This window comes from Zalophus californianus, chromosome 16 (genome assembly GCF_009762305.2).
Source record: "Zalophus californianus isolate mZalCal1 chromosome 16, mZalCal1.pri.v2, whole genome shotgun sequence".
NCBI classification, from domain to species: domain Eukaryota; kingdom Metazoa; phylum Chordata; class Mammalia; order Carnivora; family Otariidae; genus Zalophus; species Zalophus californianus.
Window position 1 is genome coordinate 60,198,365 of NC_045610.1, and position 16,971 is coordinate 60,215,335.

At 46.4% G+C, this 16,971-nt stretch overlaps 1 protein-coding gene across 3 annotated transcripts in view; it reads right to left on the bottom strand.

The window, feature by feature from the left end:
- The window catches only part of TBC1D16 (TBC1 domain family member 16), a 75,223-nt gene that overhangs the window by 12,368 nt on the left and 45,884 nt on the right, over positions 1-16,971 (bottom strand). For 2 of the 3 annotated variants that reach the window (XM_027567490.2, XM_027567489.2), the window contains exons 4-6: positions 2,323-2,484; positions 1,182-1,329; positions 65-232 (exon numbers count right to left, since the gene is read on the bottom strand). In XM_027567490.2, the coding sequence (XP_027423291.1) occupies positions 65-232; positions 1,182-1,329; positions 2,323-2,484 (478 nt within the window). The remainder of the gene's footprint in view (positions 1-64; positions 233-1,181; positions 1,330-2,322; positions 2,485-16,971) is intronic. The other variant, XM_027567488.2, reaches the window with a different exon arrangement.

Consider the following 16,971-nt stretch of genomic DNA (forward strand, 5'->3'; position numbering starts at 1 on the left):
GGGCGGGCGTGTTCACACAAGGGGGCAGCCCCCCAGGAGGCGGCCCTGGGTGCCCCCGGCTTACCTGGCGCAGTTTGTACTCCTCCTCTACCTGGCCCAGCTCGTTCAGGTGGCGCAGCCAGGCCGCCACGTCCAGCCTCCTGTACATGCTCTCCTCAGGGTGCGTCTCGGAGGAGGGCAGTTTGGGGCGTCGGATGGAGAACTGCATGCACGTCTTTTCGTCAGTGACCTGCTGGCCCGGACGGAGTCCGGAAACTCCAGGAGATAAGCACCTGGCGGGCGGGCCCCCGAAGCCGGCCCGCTCTCCCCAGGACAGAAAAGCCCCCCTCTCTCCCCACCACACCCCGAAAGGAGGGGGACCCGCTCTCCCCGCATACAGACCCCTAAATGGCAAGTGTAATTAGATGCAATTAAAACGAAAATACCTTCATCTTAACATCGGTTTCCCGGGTCGCTGGGCTCCCCCGGCCCACTCCCACTGACCGACCAACCGATGGACCACGGCGCCCCCCCCCGACAGGCCCCCCCCTTCTCTCCACGACCCCCAGCCGGCCGCAAAAAACGGAATTAATGCCTCGAATGGCCCAACTTCCCTCTGCCGGGAGGGCCTACAATAAATTACATGTGATTGGCCACAAACAAAGAGACCGCTGTTCCCCGAGCAGGGAGCCCGCCTGTCAGGTTGTCTCCACGGGCAGTCACGAATCCAGGGCAAAACTGCAGCTGACATTTAATTCAAAAATCAAAGGTTGCTCGATGTAGGGGGAAAAGCAAGCCATACTACTGTAATAAGGAGAGCCAGCAGGAGGCTCTGTGGGAAGGAAGGGGATCTTAAAGTCAGCCCCTTTCTAATAAGCACATACAGTATCTTGAACAGATAATTAAAGAGCTCTTATTACATTTGTATGTAGATTGAGCAAAATATGGCAGGAAGCCTTGTCAAAACATGATTTTTCAAGTGCAAAGCACTGACTTTACAAGACCTGGGCCTGCTTCAGATCCGAAGTTGCCACTCTGCCGGCCCCACAGCGACCACGGACCGCCAGGGGCCCCCGAGGTCACACCCTGTGAGGCCTTTGTGCGGGGTGGGGGGGGGGAGCCCTGGATTCCCCCGCGGGGGGCGGGCCTCAGGACACCTACCCGCCCCCCCGCGGCAGCGCCCTTCCGCCCCCCTGGGCTACCTGGTCCTTGAGGTGCGTCTCCACGCAGTATTTCCAGCGCTGAAACACGTCGGACAGCTTGTCCAGGCCGCCGTGGTGGAAGTGGAAAACCTTGAACTGGCTCTCGCGGCTGGCGAGGACCATCTGGCCGCTGGTGCAGGCCTCATCACTGGGCGGCCGCGGCAGGGGAAGGGAACAGGGCAATGAAGATGGAAACCCCGGCTTTGATTTCCAAGTATAATCAGAGACCCCTATCACTGACCTCAGAGGCAGGAAACAAGAAAGCCCCTGGAGTTCGGCTGCTGGCTGCAGGGGGACAGCACTACACCTGCAAGGAACCCACCACCCGCTTGGCTGAAGAAGGAAAAGAGCCCTCTCCTGGGGACTCCGGAAAGGAGGACTGCCCTTGTGGCCCTGCGTCCCCTCCCCCGTATGCTCCTTCCTGCCCGGGAGATCCAGGGGTGGCTGGCGTTGGGTGGAATCAGATTTTGAACCCAGGTGGGGCGGGCCCTGAGAGAGCCTCCTCCATTGGTCTGGGATGGACTCCTCCTCTCACTCAGGGAGAATCGTCCAGGAAAACTCACTGCACATCCAACAGGGCCATCAGCCCAACCTTGCCTGCCCTTCCGTAAACAGCCAGAATGTGGCTCCGGGTCTGGGACCCTCTGGGGACACACCTGCTTCGAGCACAGGTCTTCGGTTGGGGCTATTCTGTGGCTGGGCTGCTGTGCTTTTCAGGAGAGATTTGATGTGGCCACGAGACAGGACTCTATTAGTCCGCCCACCATGAGAAAGGAGAGCCTCCCTCCGGAAAGCCAGGGCCCTGTCCTGCACACACAGGCCGAGCTGCAAAGCCTCTCCGTGGGTAACTGGGAGAAGCCTGTAGCTGCTTTCTGTGCGGCCCCCATCTGGCTGTTCTCCAAGCCAGAGTTACAAGCCACAGCAGGCCACTGTCACCCTGAGGTCAGGTGGAGGAGGCTGGTAGCTGCCCCGACCCAGTTCCTGGGAGCAGCCATCGTGGGGGACCATTGCTCTCCAGCTTAGTGATGTCGGGAAGCAAACATTTGGGAAGGCCGGCATTGTCCCTGGACCCAAAGCCCCGCCCGCCGGGACCCCTGCACCACTAGCCACCTTCCAGGAAGCTGCCCAGAGACGCTCTCACCTGAAGAAGAGGCGGAGGGAGCGCATCTGCCCCAGGTCCACACGGAACACGCCGCAGATCTGCTCCAGGGCACAGGCCCTCTGCGGCTCGTCCCAGCGCGGGGTCTGCAGGAGGCCGGTGCCATCCGGGAACCGCAGGTGGGCATCGGCACTGGACGGGGAGCTGGTGGGGGAGGTCGTGTCATGGCCACGGGGGCGGGGCAGGGAGGGTGTGGGGGAGACATTTCAACATGGGCCCAGGCACGAACACACACAGACAGGACTGGAGGCGCCACGCAGGTGACGGGCTCTCCACAGACACCGTGAATGAATGAATGAATGAGTCCCATTTTCGTGTGGAAGGGGACGCATGGTTACGGTCAAAGTGCATCCCATGTCAACCAAGGCAGTAAGCTGCCCTAAGGACAGATGAGCTCACCCTGACAGGTCACCCAGCCCCTTTGAGCCTTGTGTCCCCAGGTGCAAAGTGAGGATAATGCCGGAGTCTTGTGCGGGATCAACAGCGGCAGAGCCCTGGGCGCTGGGCACCCTGGTCCTCAGAGCTCTCTACGAGAAGCTGCTTCGTGACCACTTTAGACAGCATGGGGCTTCCATTTAAGTCCCGTTAAGTTCACTATTTTCCTGAAAAAACCCTGGTTCCGTTTATGGTTCAGTTAGAAAACATGGGGGTTATTGATACTCATAATACGAATAATGAACATTTATTAAACAGTCTGAGCCTGGCCCTGTATTAACCACTCCTCATGTGCATTTATTACATATATCCTCACAATAATCCTTTGAAATGAGTCATGTCATTACCCCTCCTGTACAGAAGAGGAACTGAGGCCCAGAGAGGTTAAGTAGCTTGCCCAAGGTCACACAGGTAGCAGGTGGTGCAGCTGGGATTTGAACACAAGCTCTGTGGCCCAGGTCCTCACCAGCATATTTTATTGCCTCTAAGTTCCAAGTTCAGCAACACAACCCCACTTATTCTGTTTTTTTAAATTTATTTTTTTAAGATTTAATTAATTATTTGAGAGAGAGTGTGTGCAAGCACAAGCAGGGGGAGAGGCAGAGGGAGAAGCAGATTCCCCACCAAGTAGGGAGCCCCATGCAGGACTCCATCCCAGGACCCTGGGATCATGACCTGAGCCAAAAGCGGACGCTTAACCGACTGAGCCACCCAGGTGCCCTATTCTGTTTTGTTTTGTTTTGTTTTGTTTTTTTTTTAGTTTACAAATTTGTTCAAAACCCTAGTTGCAAAATATTTTCTTACATGGGTTCAGCCATACCATAGGTTAAATGCCATCTCTTGAGATTTACCAGCAATATCTAGCAAATGCCCACTAAAATGTAACCAGAGTAAAGCATGCATCAGTTCCAGGCCCCAACCCCAGCATCCTACCGAGATTCCACAGTGATTGCTTTATCATGTCTCTCTGTTCTAGCCCAGAGCATAAAAGTGTCGGAGGCGATTAATCCCAAGGCACCTCTTCCTCCAATAGGCACCAGGTCTCTCCACAAAGCCACTCTGGGTGGTTTGAGCACAATCCCTCATAACTTGGAACTTCCTCAAAGAGAAAGACTGGTTTTTTAAACCTTTGCTGCTTCTAGAACAATAACGGTCCTGGTGTGTAGGATGCTTTTTCTTCCCTCCCTGTGTCAGGAAGTGGGCTGAGCCTGGTCCTGCCATTTCCGTGGGGGCCCCTGGGCTTTCCAACAGGACAGACAGGTAGCGGATGGGAAGGGAGGTAGATGAGCTGATCCACTGTGGCCATGCAGCAAACTTGGACCCAAAAAGGCTGAGGCAGTCGCCGCCTTCCAGAGTGGACCCTGACCGGGCTGCACTACACAGTCATTGTGTGCAAAACAAGGCCCGTGGCAGGCCTGAAGACAGCCCCCCACCAGGCCACTTGTGCAGCATCTCATAATCTCCTTATTGAACAATGAGGCCCCAGCGGCTGGGAGATCATGGGCTCTGCATGCTTCCCAGGACGGCCGGCCCATCCTGGGCTCGCCTCCAAACCTGGCTGGAGGGGGAGCCCCCAAAGGATGGCATTATTTCCAGCCCCCTCCTCCAGCCTCCCCACCACCACATGCGCACAGCACCACCCTCCAAAACCTGCACGCCCTTGCCAACACACTGCTGCGGCCCGCTCACCCCATGTGGCGGGCCAAGCTTTCCAGAAAACAGAACCAGGACGGAGACTCACTCTGGCACAGTCGTGGGTGGAAGACTCCCCAAGACTCCCCTCTCCACTGCTGCGGCCGGGAGCACAGCCTCCCTGGAGGGGAAGGAGCCAATTTCAAACCAGGAAAGGGCCCCAGAGAGAGGGTCCACTACACACCTTCCAGGCACAGCTTGCCTCCAGGCAGAGGCTGCTTATACCCTTTCACGACTCTTGAGGGGGAAATTATTTGCATTAATTCATTGATTGACCAATTAATTCAAGACACTATGCTCGGGACCTACCACTGGGGTTCCATCGACTTACTGTTTCAGTCGACTCAAAAGGCTCAGGATGAAGAAAAACAAGGGCAAATTTAGAAGTTTGGATATCTTAAAATTTAAAAATGTTAACATCTGGCCCCGATGCCTCTTTGACCTTGAGAACCACAACAGTTTTGGAGGTCAAGCTTTCTCTGAAAAGAGACCCTTCCTATATATACACCAGTTATCTGTTGCCGAGTAACAAATGATTTCAAAACTTAGCAACTTAAAAACAAGCCCTCTTACTTGCTCGCAGTTCTGGCTGGGCGGGGCTGAGTCAGGGGCTCTGCTGGGCGCTCAGGCAGCTGGAGCAGGTGCGGGGTGGGGGTGGGGGTGCTGAAATGGCCTCTGTCCACAAGGCCTGGGGGCTGTGCTGCCGTCGGCCGGGTTTCTCTCCCCTCGTGGTGCCTTGCCTCCTGTGCCTGGGCTTCCTTACATGGGAGCGAGCCAGGAGGCACCTGCTGCCGGGTCTGGACTCGCCTACGTCACTCACGCCACATCCCATTGGCCAAAGCAACTGGTGGGCGGGCCTGACTCAGGGAGTGGGGACCCGCACACCGCCCTCCTCCGTAGGAGCTGCTGCTGCTGCTGCTGCCGAGAATTCGAGGCCCGGTTTAATCTCCAACCACCTGACGTGGCCCGGGTTACCAGGTGACGAAGAACTCCCTGTGTTCAGCTGTGACCATGCTCGTTTTGCTCTTTTTTGTTTCTGTTTCTGCATTTTGGTGAGATCCTCAGAAAACAACCAAAACTAAGAGATGCTACATTCCTTGGAGTTTAGCGTCTTTCTGGCTCTATCTATGACACATTTTTAACTTGTAGTATTTCGGGAGAGATTGCCTAAATAAACCATCCGTTTCATTTTAATGCACCACACATAATAATTTTATGAACAACCCAAATTACACACGGCACATTTGAATATTCTTAAAACCAAACTGTTCTCCACGTGTAAACAGATAAAAAATAAAAACTGTGCTGATTTCAATTTCCCCCAGATCTTATTTCTTTACTGTTCTTTTTCCACCGCTTCAAAGTTCACAGACATTTTGCACGTTCATCCCAGGCTCGAGGATTAAATGACCATGTGTTCTCTGCCAGGACCACGCCTGGAGCTGGTGATGCAGAAGCCACCAAGATACAGTCGTTCCTCATGGCAACGGGTCTTGATGGGGAAACAGATGTCACGCTAGGTGACCGAGGTGGCCATACAGTCATGTCTACACATGCACTACGCCAAGGAGACCCAAGGCTTCCATCAACTTGGCTCTAGTTTGAACCCGTGGAACCCCAGTGGTAGGTCCCGAGCATAGTGTCTTGAATTAATTGGTCAATCAATAAATTAATGCAAATAATTTCCCCCTCAGGAGTCTGCCGGGAGGCAAGCTGCCCCTGACCCTTGAGCAACACAGGTTTGAACTGCATGGGTCCACTTCAAGCGGATTTTTTTCTCATAAATTCAGTCCAGTACTGTACATATGTTTTCTCTTCCTTATGATTTTCTTAATAACATTTTATTTTCTCTAGCCTATTTTATTGTAACAGTACAATATGTAATATATATATAAAATATGTGTTAATTGATCTTTTATGATATTGGTAAGGCTTCCGATCAGCAGTAGGCTATTAGTAGTTAAGTTTTTGGAGAGTCAAAAGTTATATGTGGATTTTTGAGCGTGCGGGGGGTTGGCACCTCTAACCACCACATTATTCAAGGGTTTGGTTTGGTTTACATATTTGTATGATACTATAATGTTAGATATATGTCACTACACATTTGTTAAAACCCATTGGATGTACACCAAGAGTGAGCTCTAATGTAAACTATGGACTCGGGGTGATAATTTGTTGATGTAGGTTTATCAGTTGTAACAAATGTACCCTCTGGGGTGGGATGCTGATAACGAGGGAAGATATGCATGTGTCAGAGCAAGAGGTATATGGGAGATCCCGCTATCTTCCTCTCAATTCTTGTATGAACCTAAAACTGCTCTAAAAAATAACATCTATTAAAACAAAACAAACAAGACGAGAAGCCGAAGGACATATATATACATAAGACAGGGAATAATAGCTTTAATAGGTAAAAATGTATGTAAACCAAACCAAACCAAACCAAACCAAAACAAAAGAATGTCCAACAGTGGCACCTGGGTGGCTCAGTCATTAAGCGTCTGCCTTCGGCTCAGGTCGTGATCCCAGGGTCCTGGGATGGAGTCCTGCATGGGGCTCCCTGCTTGGTGGGGAGTCTGCTTCTCCCTCTGTCCCTCCCCCTGCTTGTGCTCGCACTCAATCTCTCTCAAATAAATAAATTAAATAAATCTTAAAAAAATAAGTAAAGCAGAGTAAGTGGGGTTGTATTGCTGAACTTAGAACTTAGAGGCAATAAAATATGCTGGTGAGGACCTGGGCCACAGAGCTTGTGTTCAAATCCCAGCTGCACCACCTGCTACCTGTGTGACCTTGGGCAAGCTACTTAACCTCTCTGGGCCTCAAGGGACACTCTTGCACAGCCAGGGGTGGGGAGGCACTGTATACAGGTCAAATTTCTCTTTCTGGAAATTCAGAAATAGGATCTAGAAGGCTTAAAAATGTTTATACATTTTGACCCTTTACCTTCATTTGTAGATGTTGATCCTAAGATAACAACCAGAGATGCCCACAAAAAATACATATATGAATAAATACAGAAAAATCATTTGACAAAAATCCAACACTTATTCATGATAAAAACCATCCCCAATGTAGGCATACAAGGGAACCTCCTCAAGTTGATAAAGGTCACCTAGAAACATTCTACAGTTAACATCATACTTGATGACTGGAGACCAAATTGTTTCCCCCATGATCAGGATAAGGTTAGCAGGCCTGTTTTCATCACTTCTATTCAGTATCACACCAGAGGCTATAGCCTCTGCGTAAGGCAAGGAAAGAAACTAAATGTATAAAGATTGGAAAAGAAGAAGTAAAATTGTTCCCGTGTGCAGATGATACAATTCTTTATGTGAAAAATCCCACGAAATTTACAAGACAACTAATAGTACTAAGAAGTGAATTTAGCAAGATTGCAGGATAAAAGGTTAATGTAGACAAATTAATTGTATTCTTAAAAACTAGCAACAGACAACTGGCAAATATAATAAATAAAAAATTCTATTCATAGCACCCCCTCCAAAAAACCCCTATGTAAAATACTTAGGAATAAGTCTAACCAATGACATTTGATACCTCTATCCTGAAAAAACACAAACCTTGCTGAGAAAAAATTCAAGGAAATGTAAACAAATGGAAAGATATACCATGTCCATGGATTGAGACAGTCAATATTGTTAAGATGGTAATCTTACCAAACAATCTATTAATTCAACACAATCCCAATCAATATTCCAATAGGATCATGGGGGGGAGGGGTAGAAATTGACAAGCTGACTCTAAAATTCATATGGAAATTCAAAAGACTTAGAATAGCCAAAGTAATCACACACACACAAAAAGATGAAAGCTGAAGGACTTATCTGATTTTGAGACCGATCATAATTCTACAGTAATCAAGGCAGTCTGGAACTGCTGAAAACACAGACTTTTAGAGCAATGGTACAGAATAGAGAGAGAATAGAATAGACAAGTATGATCAATTGATTATTGACAAAGATGCAATTCCACGGAGAAAGGATAGCTCTTCCACAAATGATGTTAGATCAACTGGATATTTGTATGAAAAAATATTACCATCCCCCCTTTCTTCATGTCAGATACAAAAATTAACTCAAAACAGGTCCCAGACCCAGATGTGATACCTAAAATTATAAAACTGCCAGAAGAATCCATGAAAGAGGACTTAGCCACCTTAGATTAGGCCAAGGTTTCTTAGAACACAAAAAGCATAAGCCATCAAAGAAATGCTAATAAACTGGAAAATTAAAAACTCTTTTCTTCAAAAATTCACCATTAAAAAAATAGAAATGCAAGCCATAGCCTGGGAGAAAATATTCACAACTCATATGCTCAATAAAAGATATACCCAGAGTATGTATGAGAAGCCCCTAAAACTCAATAGTAGGGTGAGTCATAGATTGCTTAGATATGATACCAAGGCATGATTCATAAAAGAAAAAAAATTGATAAATAAGAGTTTATTAAAACGAAAAATTTCTGCTCTTTGAAAGATACCGCTAAGGAAATAAAAAGACATGCCACAGACTGAAAAAAGATACTTGCAAAACACATCTCTGGTAAGGATCCATATCCAGAATGTATAAAGAAACTTCAGGATTAGTAATGAGAAAAACACAATTTAAAAATAGGCAGAAGATCTGAAAAGACACTTCACCAAAAAAGGGGGCAAATATTAGCAGATGAAAAGGTGCTCGACATCATTGGTCATTTTTTTTTTATTTTTTATTTATTTTTATTTTATTATTATTTTTTTTTAAAGATTTTATTTATTCATCTGAGACGCAGAGATACAGAGAGAGAGAGAGAGAGAGAGAGAGAGAGAGCATGAGCCGGGAGAGAGGCAGAGGGAGAGGGAGAAGCAGGCTCCTTGCTGAGCCAGGAGCCCGATGTGGGGCTCGATCCCAGGACCCCGGGATCATGACCTGAGCCGAAGGCAGACGCTTTAACCATCTGAGCCACCCAGGCGCCCCTGGTCATTTTTTTTTTAAAGTTTTATTTATTTAAGTAATCTGTATACCCAATGTGGGGCTCAGACTCATAACTCTTAAGATCAAAGAGTTACATGATTTCCCAACTGAGCCAGCCAGGCACCCCGTGACATGGTTGGTTATGAGAGAAATGTAAATAGGAACCATAATGTCATACAAAGAAGCAACGTGACACACCACACACCTATGAGAAAGACTGAAACACAAATGAGAACTGATAGTATAGACTGCCGGTGGGACGCAGAGCAACCAGACTCACACGTGGCTGGTGGGATTGCCAATGAAAAAGCCACCTTGGAAACATACACTTACCATATGACTCAGCAATCCCACTCCTAGGTACTTATCCAAGGGAAATGAACAATGCTCGTAGAAGAGTCTGTGTGTGCATGCTTATAGCAGTTTTATTCATAACTGCAAAACCAAGAATCAGCAGACAGGTCTTTCCATGGGTTAATGGATCCACAAGCAGTGGTCCATCCCCACAATGGATACTACTCAGCAATGAAAAGAAACAAACCATGATACACATAACAACATGGATGAATCTCAAATGTGTTGAGTGGAAAAAAGCTAGACTCAAAGAAAGCTAGATTATATGAAAAGATATTCAGCATTATTAGCGATCAGGAAAATGGAAATTAAAACCACAGTGAGATACTCTCACATACCTGTTAGAATGAAAAAGACTGACCACAACCATACCAAGTGCCAATGAGGACTTGAAACCCCTGGAACTCTCATACATGTGTCTGGTGGTAGTGCAACATGGGACAACCACTTTGGAAAACTGGCAGTTTCTTAAAAAGTTACACACCCACCCACCAGATGACCTGGCTATTCCATTCCCAGGTATTTACCAAGAGATATAAAAACCTACGTTCACACTGAGGGTTCTAGAGGGGAGGAGGGTGGGGGGATGGGTTGGCCTGGTGATGGGTATTAAGGAGGGCACATTCTGCATGGAGCACTGGGTGTTATGAACAAACAATGAATCATGGAACACTACACCAAAACAAATGATGTAATATATGGTGATTAACATAACAATAAAAAAATAAAAAAAAACCTACGTTCACATGCAAGACTTCCTTGTAAGTGTTCGTAGCAGCTTTATTTGTAGTAGCTAAGAACTGAGAACAACCCAGCAGGTGAATGAATAAACAAATTGTGGTTTATACCTACAATGGAATAGGATTCAGCAGTAGAAATGAATGGACTCTCGATTCATTCACACAACAATGTGGATACATTGTTAAATCATCATGCTGCCTTTAAGAACCCAGACAGAAAAAAGAGTATATACTGCATGATTCCATTTATATACAATTCTAGGAAATGCAAACTAATCCTAGTGACAGAAAGCAGAAGAGTCATTTTGGGGCAGGGCTGGAGGAAGGGATGGATTACAAAGGGACCCAAGGCTAATTTGGGGGTGATGAAGATGCTCATGAACTTGACTGTGGCGATGGCTTTACCGGTGTGTGTGTGTGTGTGTGTGTGTGTGTGTGTGTGTGTGTGTGTGAAAACTCAACAACTATACACTTCAAATATATACAATTTAATATACATAAATTATACTTCAATAAAGTTGAAACAAACCACCAATATTCAACTCAGGACTATTACTGAATTTCTTTTTTTTTTTAAGACTTTATTTATTTGCTCGAGAGAGAGAGTGTAGGCGAGAGAGAGTGAGCGAGAGCACAAGCGGGGGGGGGGGCAGAGGGAGAAGCAGGCTCCCTGTTGAGCAAGGAGCCCGATGTGGGACTCGATCCCAGGACCCTGGGATCATGACCCGAGCCGAAGACAGCCGCCTTAAACCGACTGAGCCCACCCAGGCATCCCTATTACCGAATTTCTAACAATAGGAGACTATTTCAAAGATTTTATTTACTTATTTTAGGGACGCCTGAGTGGCTCAGTTGATTAGGTATCTGCCTTGGGCTCAGGTCATGATCCCAGGGTCCTGGGATCGAGTCCTACATCAGGCTCCTTGCTCGGCGGGGAGCCTGCTTCTCCTTCTCCCTCTGCCTGCCACTCCCCCTGCTTGTGCTGTCTCTCTGTCTGACAAATAAATAAATAAAATCTTAAAAGCAAAGATTTTATTTATTTATTTTAGAGAGAGAGAGAAAGAGAGCACAAGCGGGGGGAGGGGCAGAGGGAGAGGGAGAAGCAGGTTCCCGCTGAGTGGGGAGCCCGATGTGGGACTGACTCCATCCCAGGACCCTGGGATCATGACCTGAGCCGAAACCAAGAGTCAGATGCTCAACCGACTGAGCCCCCCAGGCGCCCCAACAGGAGAATATTTTAATACATTGTGGTCCATTAATATGATACAATGCCATTAAGCTATTATAAAACATTTTATAAAAGTTTTTAAAGAACAAGGACAATGCTCACACTGTTATGTGAAATGAAGAACATAGGATGCAAAACTACATGAAATACAGCAATATGGTTTTATATATAAGATATATTTATAGATACTTTATATCTACCTAAATATATTATTGAAGTAGAAAATGGTCCCCCAATTATAATAATGATCATGTCCAGATGGCATGATTATAGTTTTTTCATCTTGTTTTTTATTTTATAACTTTTCTAAAAGTAATAATGAATCATTTTGATAACTGGAAATAATAAGCTAATCCTGTATACTTATACCTCTTTTTTTTTTTTTAAACAAGAAGCCTATTAATGGTTTTTATACTGAAAAACGATTAAGGATAATTTCATGAAGAAAAAGATGAAAGGAAAAGGTCAGGTGTAAATAACTGAACATCATCATGGTCATCATTTAACAGTGGCTTCCTAGGTGCGAGGAGCTCTGCTGATCAAGGGGGATATTACTAACCCCATTTTATAGCTAAGGAGACCGAGGCCAGGAATGATGTCCTGACATATCACAGACGGTTAATGGCTGAGCAGGGATGGATGGCCGGGTGTGGCTGATCCAAAGCTCAAGCTCCTGACACTTATGGCATATGACTTCCAAAATGAGTTGGAACAATTTAAAAAAACAAAAAGGAAGATACAAAGGAAAACAAAACTCTGTTTTTAAAAACATCCCTTAAAGGATGCCACTAAAAACTGTACTCCTCCCCTCTGTCCCAGGCTCCTGGTTCAGAAACTGTCAGCCTTCACATTCTGTCCCCCAGCAAAGCCCCAGTCCTTAGCCTGGCACGTAATATCATATCCGATTGCATCGCTTTCCTATGGCTGCTACAGCAAATCACCACACTGCACGGCTTAAAACCATAGAAGTGTCTCCCTCACAGTTCCGGAGGCCAGAAGTCCGAAATCAAGGTGTCAGCATGCTCCCTCTGAACATCCAGGGGAGGACCCTTCCTTGCCACTCAGCTGCTGGTGGCGGCTGGCAATCCTTGCCTTTCCTCGACTGGTACCTACATCACCCCGATCTCTGCCTCCATCATCATGTGGCCTTTCCCCCTCCATGTGTGGGGGGTCTGTCTCTGTTTTCTCTTCTTATAAGGACACCAGCCATGGGATTAGGGCCCACCCTAATCCAGAACGACCACATCTTGACTAATTACATCTGCAAAGACCTGATTTCCAAATAAGATCATCATCTGAGGTTCCAGGTGGACATGAATTTGGGGGACATTATTCAACCCACTATACCCCAGTATATCCTGGGTAAACTGGACAACTCACGGCCTTTCCACCCTGTGAGGTCCTCTCTGGGCATTTGCTTACTGGGTCCCTCCCTGGGGGCTGCCTGCTCTGCCTCTCTGCCTATTCTTTTCACTCTCCAAGGCCCAGCTTTGATACCATTTTATCCATGCTGTTCTCTCTGGATCCTTGGAGAAGCCGCTAAGCAGAGTGCCTGCCATGCACCAGGTAGGCAGTATATGCTGACTTTCCTTAATTTTTGGGAAATCCTTAGAAGTTTATCATTCTTTTTTGTGTGTTTTGTCTTTGACTTTGCATAAAGTCACTTGCTGATGCTCAAACCAGACAAAAAACATCCCAAGAACATAGCATTCTAGGCCCTTCTGAACACTCCTCATGAATACAGACACGAAATTCTCAACAAGATACTAGCAAACCAAATTCAACAACATATAAAAAGGATTATACACCATGACTAAGTGGGACTTATGCCAGGAATGCAAAGGTGGTTCAACATATGAAGAGCAATCAATGTAATACACCAGATTAACAGAATAAAGGACAAAAACCACACGATCTCAATAGCAGCAGAGAAAACATTTGACAAAAATCCAACACCTTTTCATGACAAAAACACTTAGCAAACTAAAAATAGAAGGGAACTTCCTCAAACTGATAAAGGGCAACTATGAAAAACCCACAGCCAACATTATACTCAATGATGAAAGATTGAAAGCTTTCCCCTACGATCAGGAACAAGACAGGATGTCCGCTTCTCTCCACTTCTATTCATTGTTGCGGTGGAGGTTCTACTCAGGGCAATTAGGCAAGAAAAGAGATAAAAGGCATCCAGATTAGAAGGAAAGAAATAAAACTATCTCTATTCACAGATGACATGATCTTGCACGTAGACTATTCTTAGGAATTCAAACACCCACACACAAAACCTATTAGAACCAATACATGAATTCGGCAAAGTTGCAGGATGCAAGATCAATTAAAACAAATTAACTGCATTTCTGTGCAACAGCAATAAACAGCTTAAAGTGAAATTAAGAAGACAATTTCATTTACAACACACACACACACACACACACACACACACACACACACACACACACACACACACACACAAGAAGTACAAGACTTTTCCCTAAAAATGACAAAAACATTGTTGAAACAAATTAGAGAAGACCTAAATAAATGGAAAGCCATCCTGCATTCATGGACCGGAAAACCTCGTATTGTTAAGACAGCAATACTCCCTAGATTGATCCATAGATTCAATACAATCCCTATCAAAATCCTACTTGCTCTTTTGCAGATATTGACAAGCTGATCCTAACATACATATGGAAATGCAGGGGACCCAGAACAGCCAAAACAATATAAAGGAAGAACAACAAAGTTGGGAAGGGGGGGCTCACGCTTCCCAATTTAAAAACTTACTACAGAGACGCGTGGGTGGCTCAGTTCAGACTCTTGATTTCACCTCAGGTCATGATCTCAGGGTCGTGAGATCGAGCCCCGTGTCGGGCTCTGCGCTGGGTGTGGAGCCTGCTTAAGATTCTCTCTCCCTCTATCTCTGCCCCTCCCCTCCCCCACCTCGCACACACACTCTCTCTCTCTCTAAAAAAAACAACAAAACCAAAAAAACTTACCACAAAGCTATAGTAATCAAGACTGTGTGGTGCTGCTGTAAGGACAGACATATCGATTAATGGATCAAATGGAGAGTCCAGAAATGAAACCTATACATTTATGATCAGTTGGTTTTCAACAAGGGTCAAAACAATTCAGTGGAGGAAAGAATACTTTGTTGTTTGGTTTTTTTGAACAAATGGTGTTGGGACAACTGGACATCTATGTGCAAAAGAATTAAATTGGACCCCTACCTCACACCATTTACAAAGTTAATTCAAAATGGACCAGAGACCTAAATGTAAGAGCTACAACTATAAAACTCTTAGAAGAAAACAGGCACATAGATCCTCATGACCTTGGATCAGATCACAACTTCTTCAATATGAATGACATCGTAAGCACAAGCAACCAAAGAAAAAATAGATACTTCAGACTTACTAAACATTAAAAGCTTTTATGTTTCAAAGGAAACTATCAAGAAAGTGAAAAGACAAGTGCAAATCACATATCTGATAGGGGTCTCGAACCCAGAATATACAAAAACACTTAGAATTCAACCATGAAGAGATAGGTGACCTGGCTCAAACATGGGTCTGTCTGAGCAGACCTCTCTCCAGTGAAGACACACACATGGCCGACGTGCACATGAAGAGATGCCCAACGTCACGAGGCAGCAGAGAAATATAAATCAAAACCATCATGAGACACCACCTCACACCCACTTGGAACGCCAGAACCAAAAAGATGGATGACAGTAAGTATTGGTGAGGATCTGGAGACACTGGAGCACCTGTGGGAAACGGTTTGAAGTTCATCAGAATTTAAACACAGTGTGACCGCCCAGCGGTCCCACTCCCAGGTACCTACTCCAGAAAACTGAAAACGTATGTCTACACCACAACGTGGACAGATGTTCACAGCACATCACTTATAACAGCCCCGGAGGGGGAATGATACAGGTGTCCATCACCTGAATGGGTCTATCCATACAATGGACTGTTATTCAGCCACAGAACATAACGAGGTGCTGATACCCACAACAACACAGGTGAACCTTGAAAACATACGGAGAGAAGCCAGCCACACAAGGCCACGGATCGCATGATTCCGTCTGTACGAAATACCCAGAACCCGTTAAGCTGTAGAGACAGAAAGCAGATTTGTGGCTGCAGAGGCTGAGGCAGGGAGAGGTGGGTTTTAACTGCAGTGGGGAATGGGGCTTCTTTGTTGGGTGATGAATATTTCTGGAATTACTGGCGATGGCGGTACAACTTTGTGAACATATGAAATGCCACCAGGTTGTGTGCTTTAAAGTGTGACTTCTGTGTCGTGGGAACGGTAGCGCGATGAGAAGCCACTGGGTCTCCGTTCTCCCCTGCCTGATTCATCTTGTACGTCTCCTAGCAAAGGGTCTTGCACCAGGCATGACCTCAGAAAATATTCGTTTATTCAACACAAAGTTCTGTGTGTGCCCTGGTGCTGGGGACGGCGAGGTGCGGGCCCCGCCGTGTGGAGCTTCGAGCTGGCGGAGAACAAGTTGGCAAACACAGCAAGGAGCTGGCTGTGTCCTGGACCATTCCGGGGGCCATGAGCCCAGGGGCAGAAGGCAGAGGGGCTGGGGGCAGCCACTCCAGCGCAGTGGTCTTGGGGCCTCGGAGAGGCCCCGGACAGAGGGGAGGGAAAGAGCCAGCAAAGCAGAGAGCCCGGGGGAATGAGTACATGAAATAAGCAAAAGATGTTGGAAAAGGCAGCAGTCCTTGGATCTGTCCTACTGTGAAAACCACACTGCCCTGGAAACCAAAATTCATTTGCTCTCACTTTGTTGAGTTTAACTTTCCTCCTAGTGTGGGCACGGAAATGATCTCATATTGCAAATAATTTTACATGAAAAGACACTCCCTGTAATTCTTTTATTGCTTAAAATGGGCAAGTAATAAATAAATTCACTTTTGTGGTTCAGAATTTTAAAAATCGTGCAGAGTCCGCAGTGGAAATGCCCTTCCCAACACCTCCCCACCCTGCCCCATGTACCCCCCGCCAAGAAGCTGTCCTCGTCGGTGGTTTGGCAGTCCTTCTCCTAAGCCCTGCGCACAATGCTTACGTACAGCTGAAGGGCGCCTGTTCACATCATTTTGGGACAATGGATCAGGCACAATTAAAAAAGAACAGCCTTTGATCTTTTATTCAACTGGACTTGTTAAAGTCGAATCAATGGTGCTTCTCTGCAATC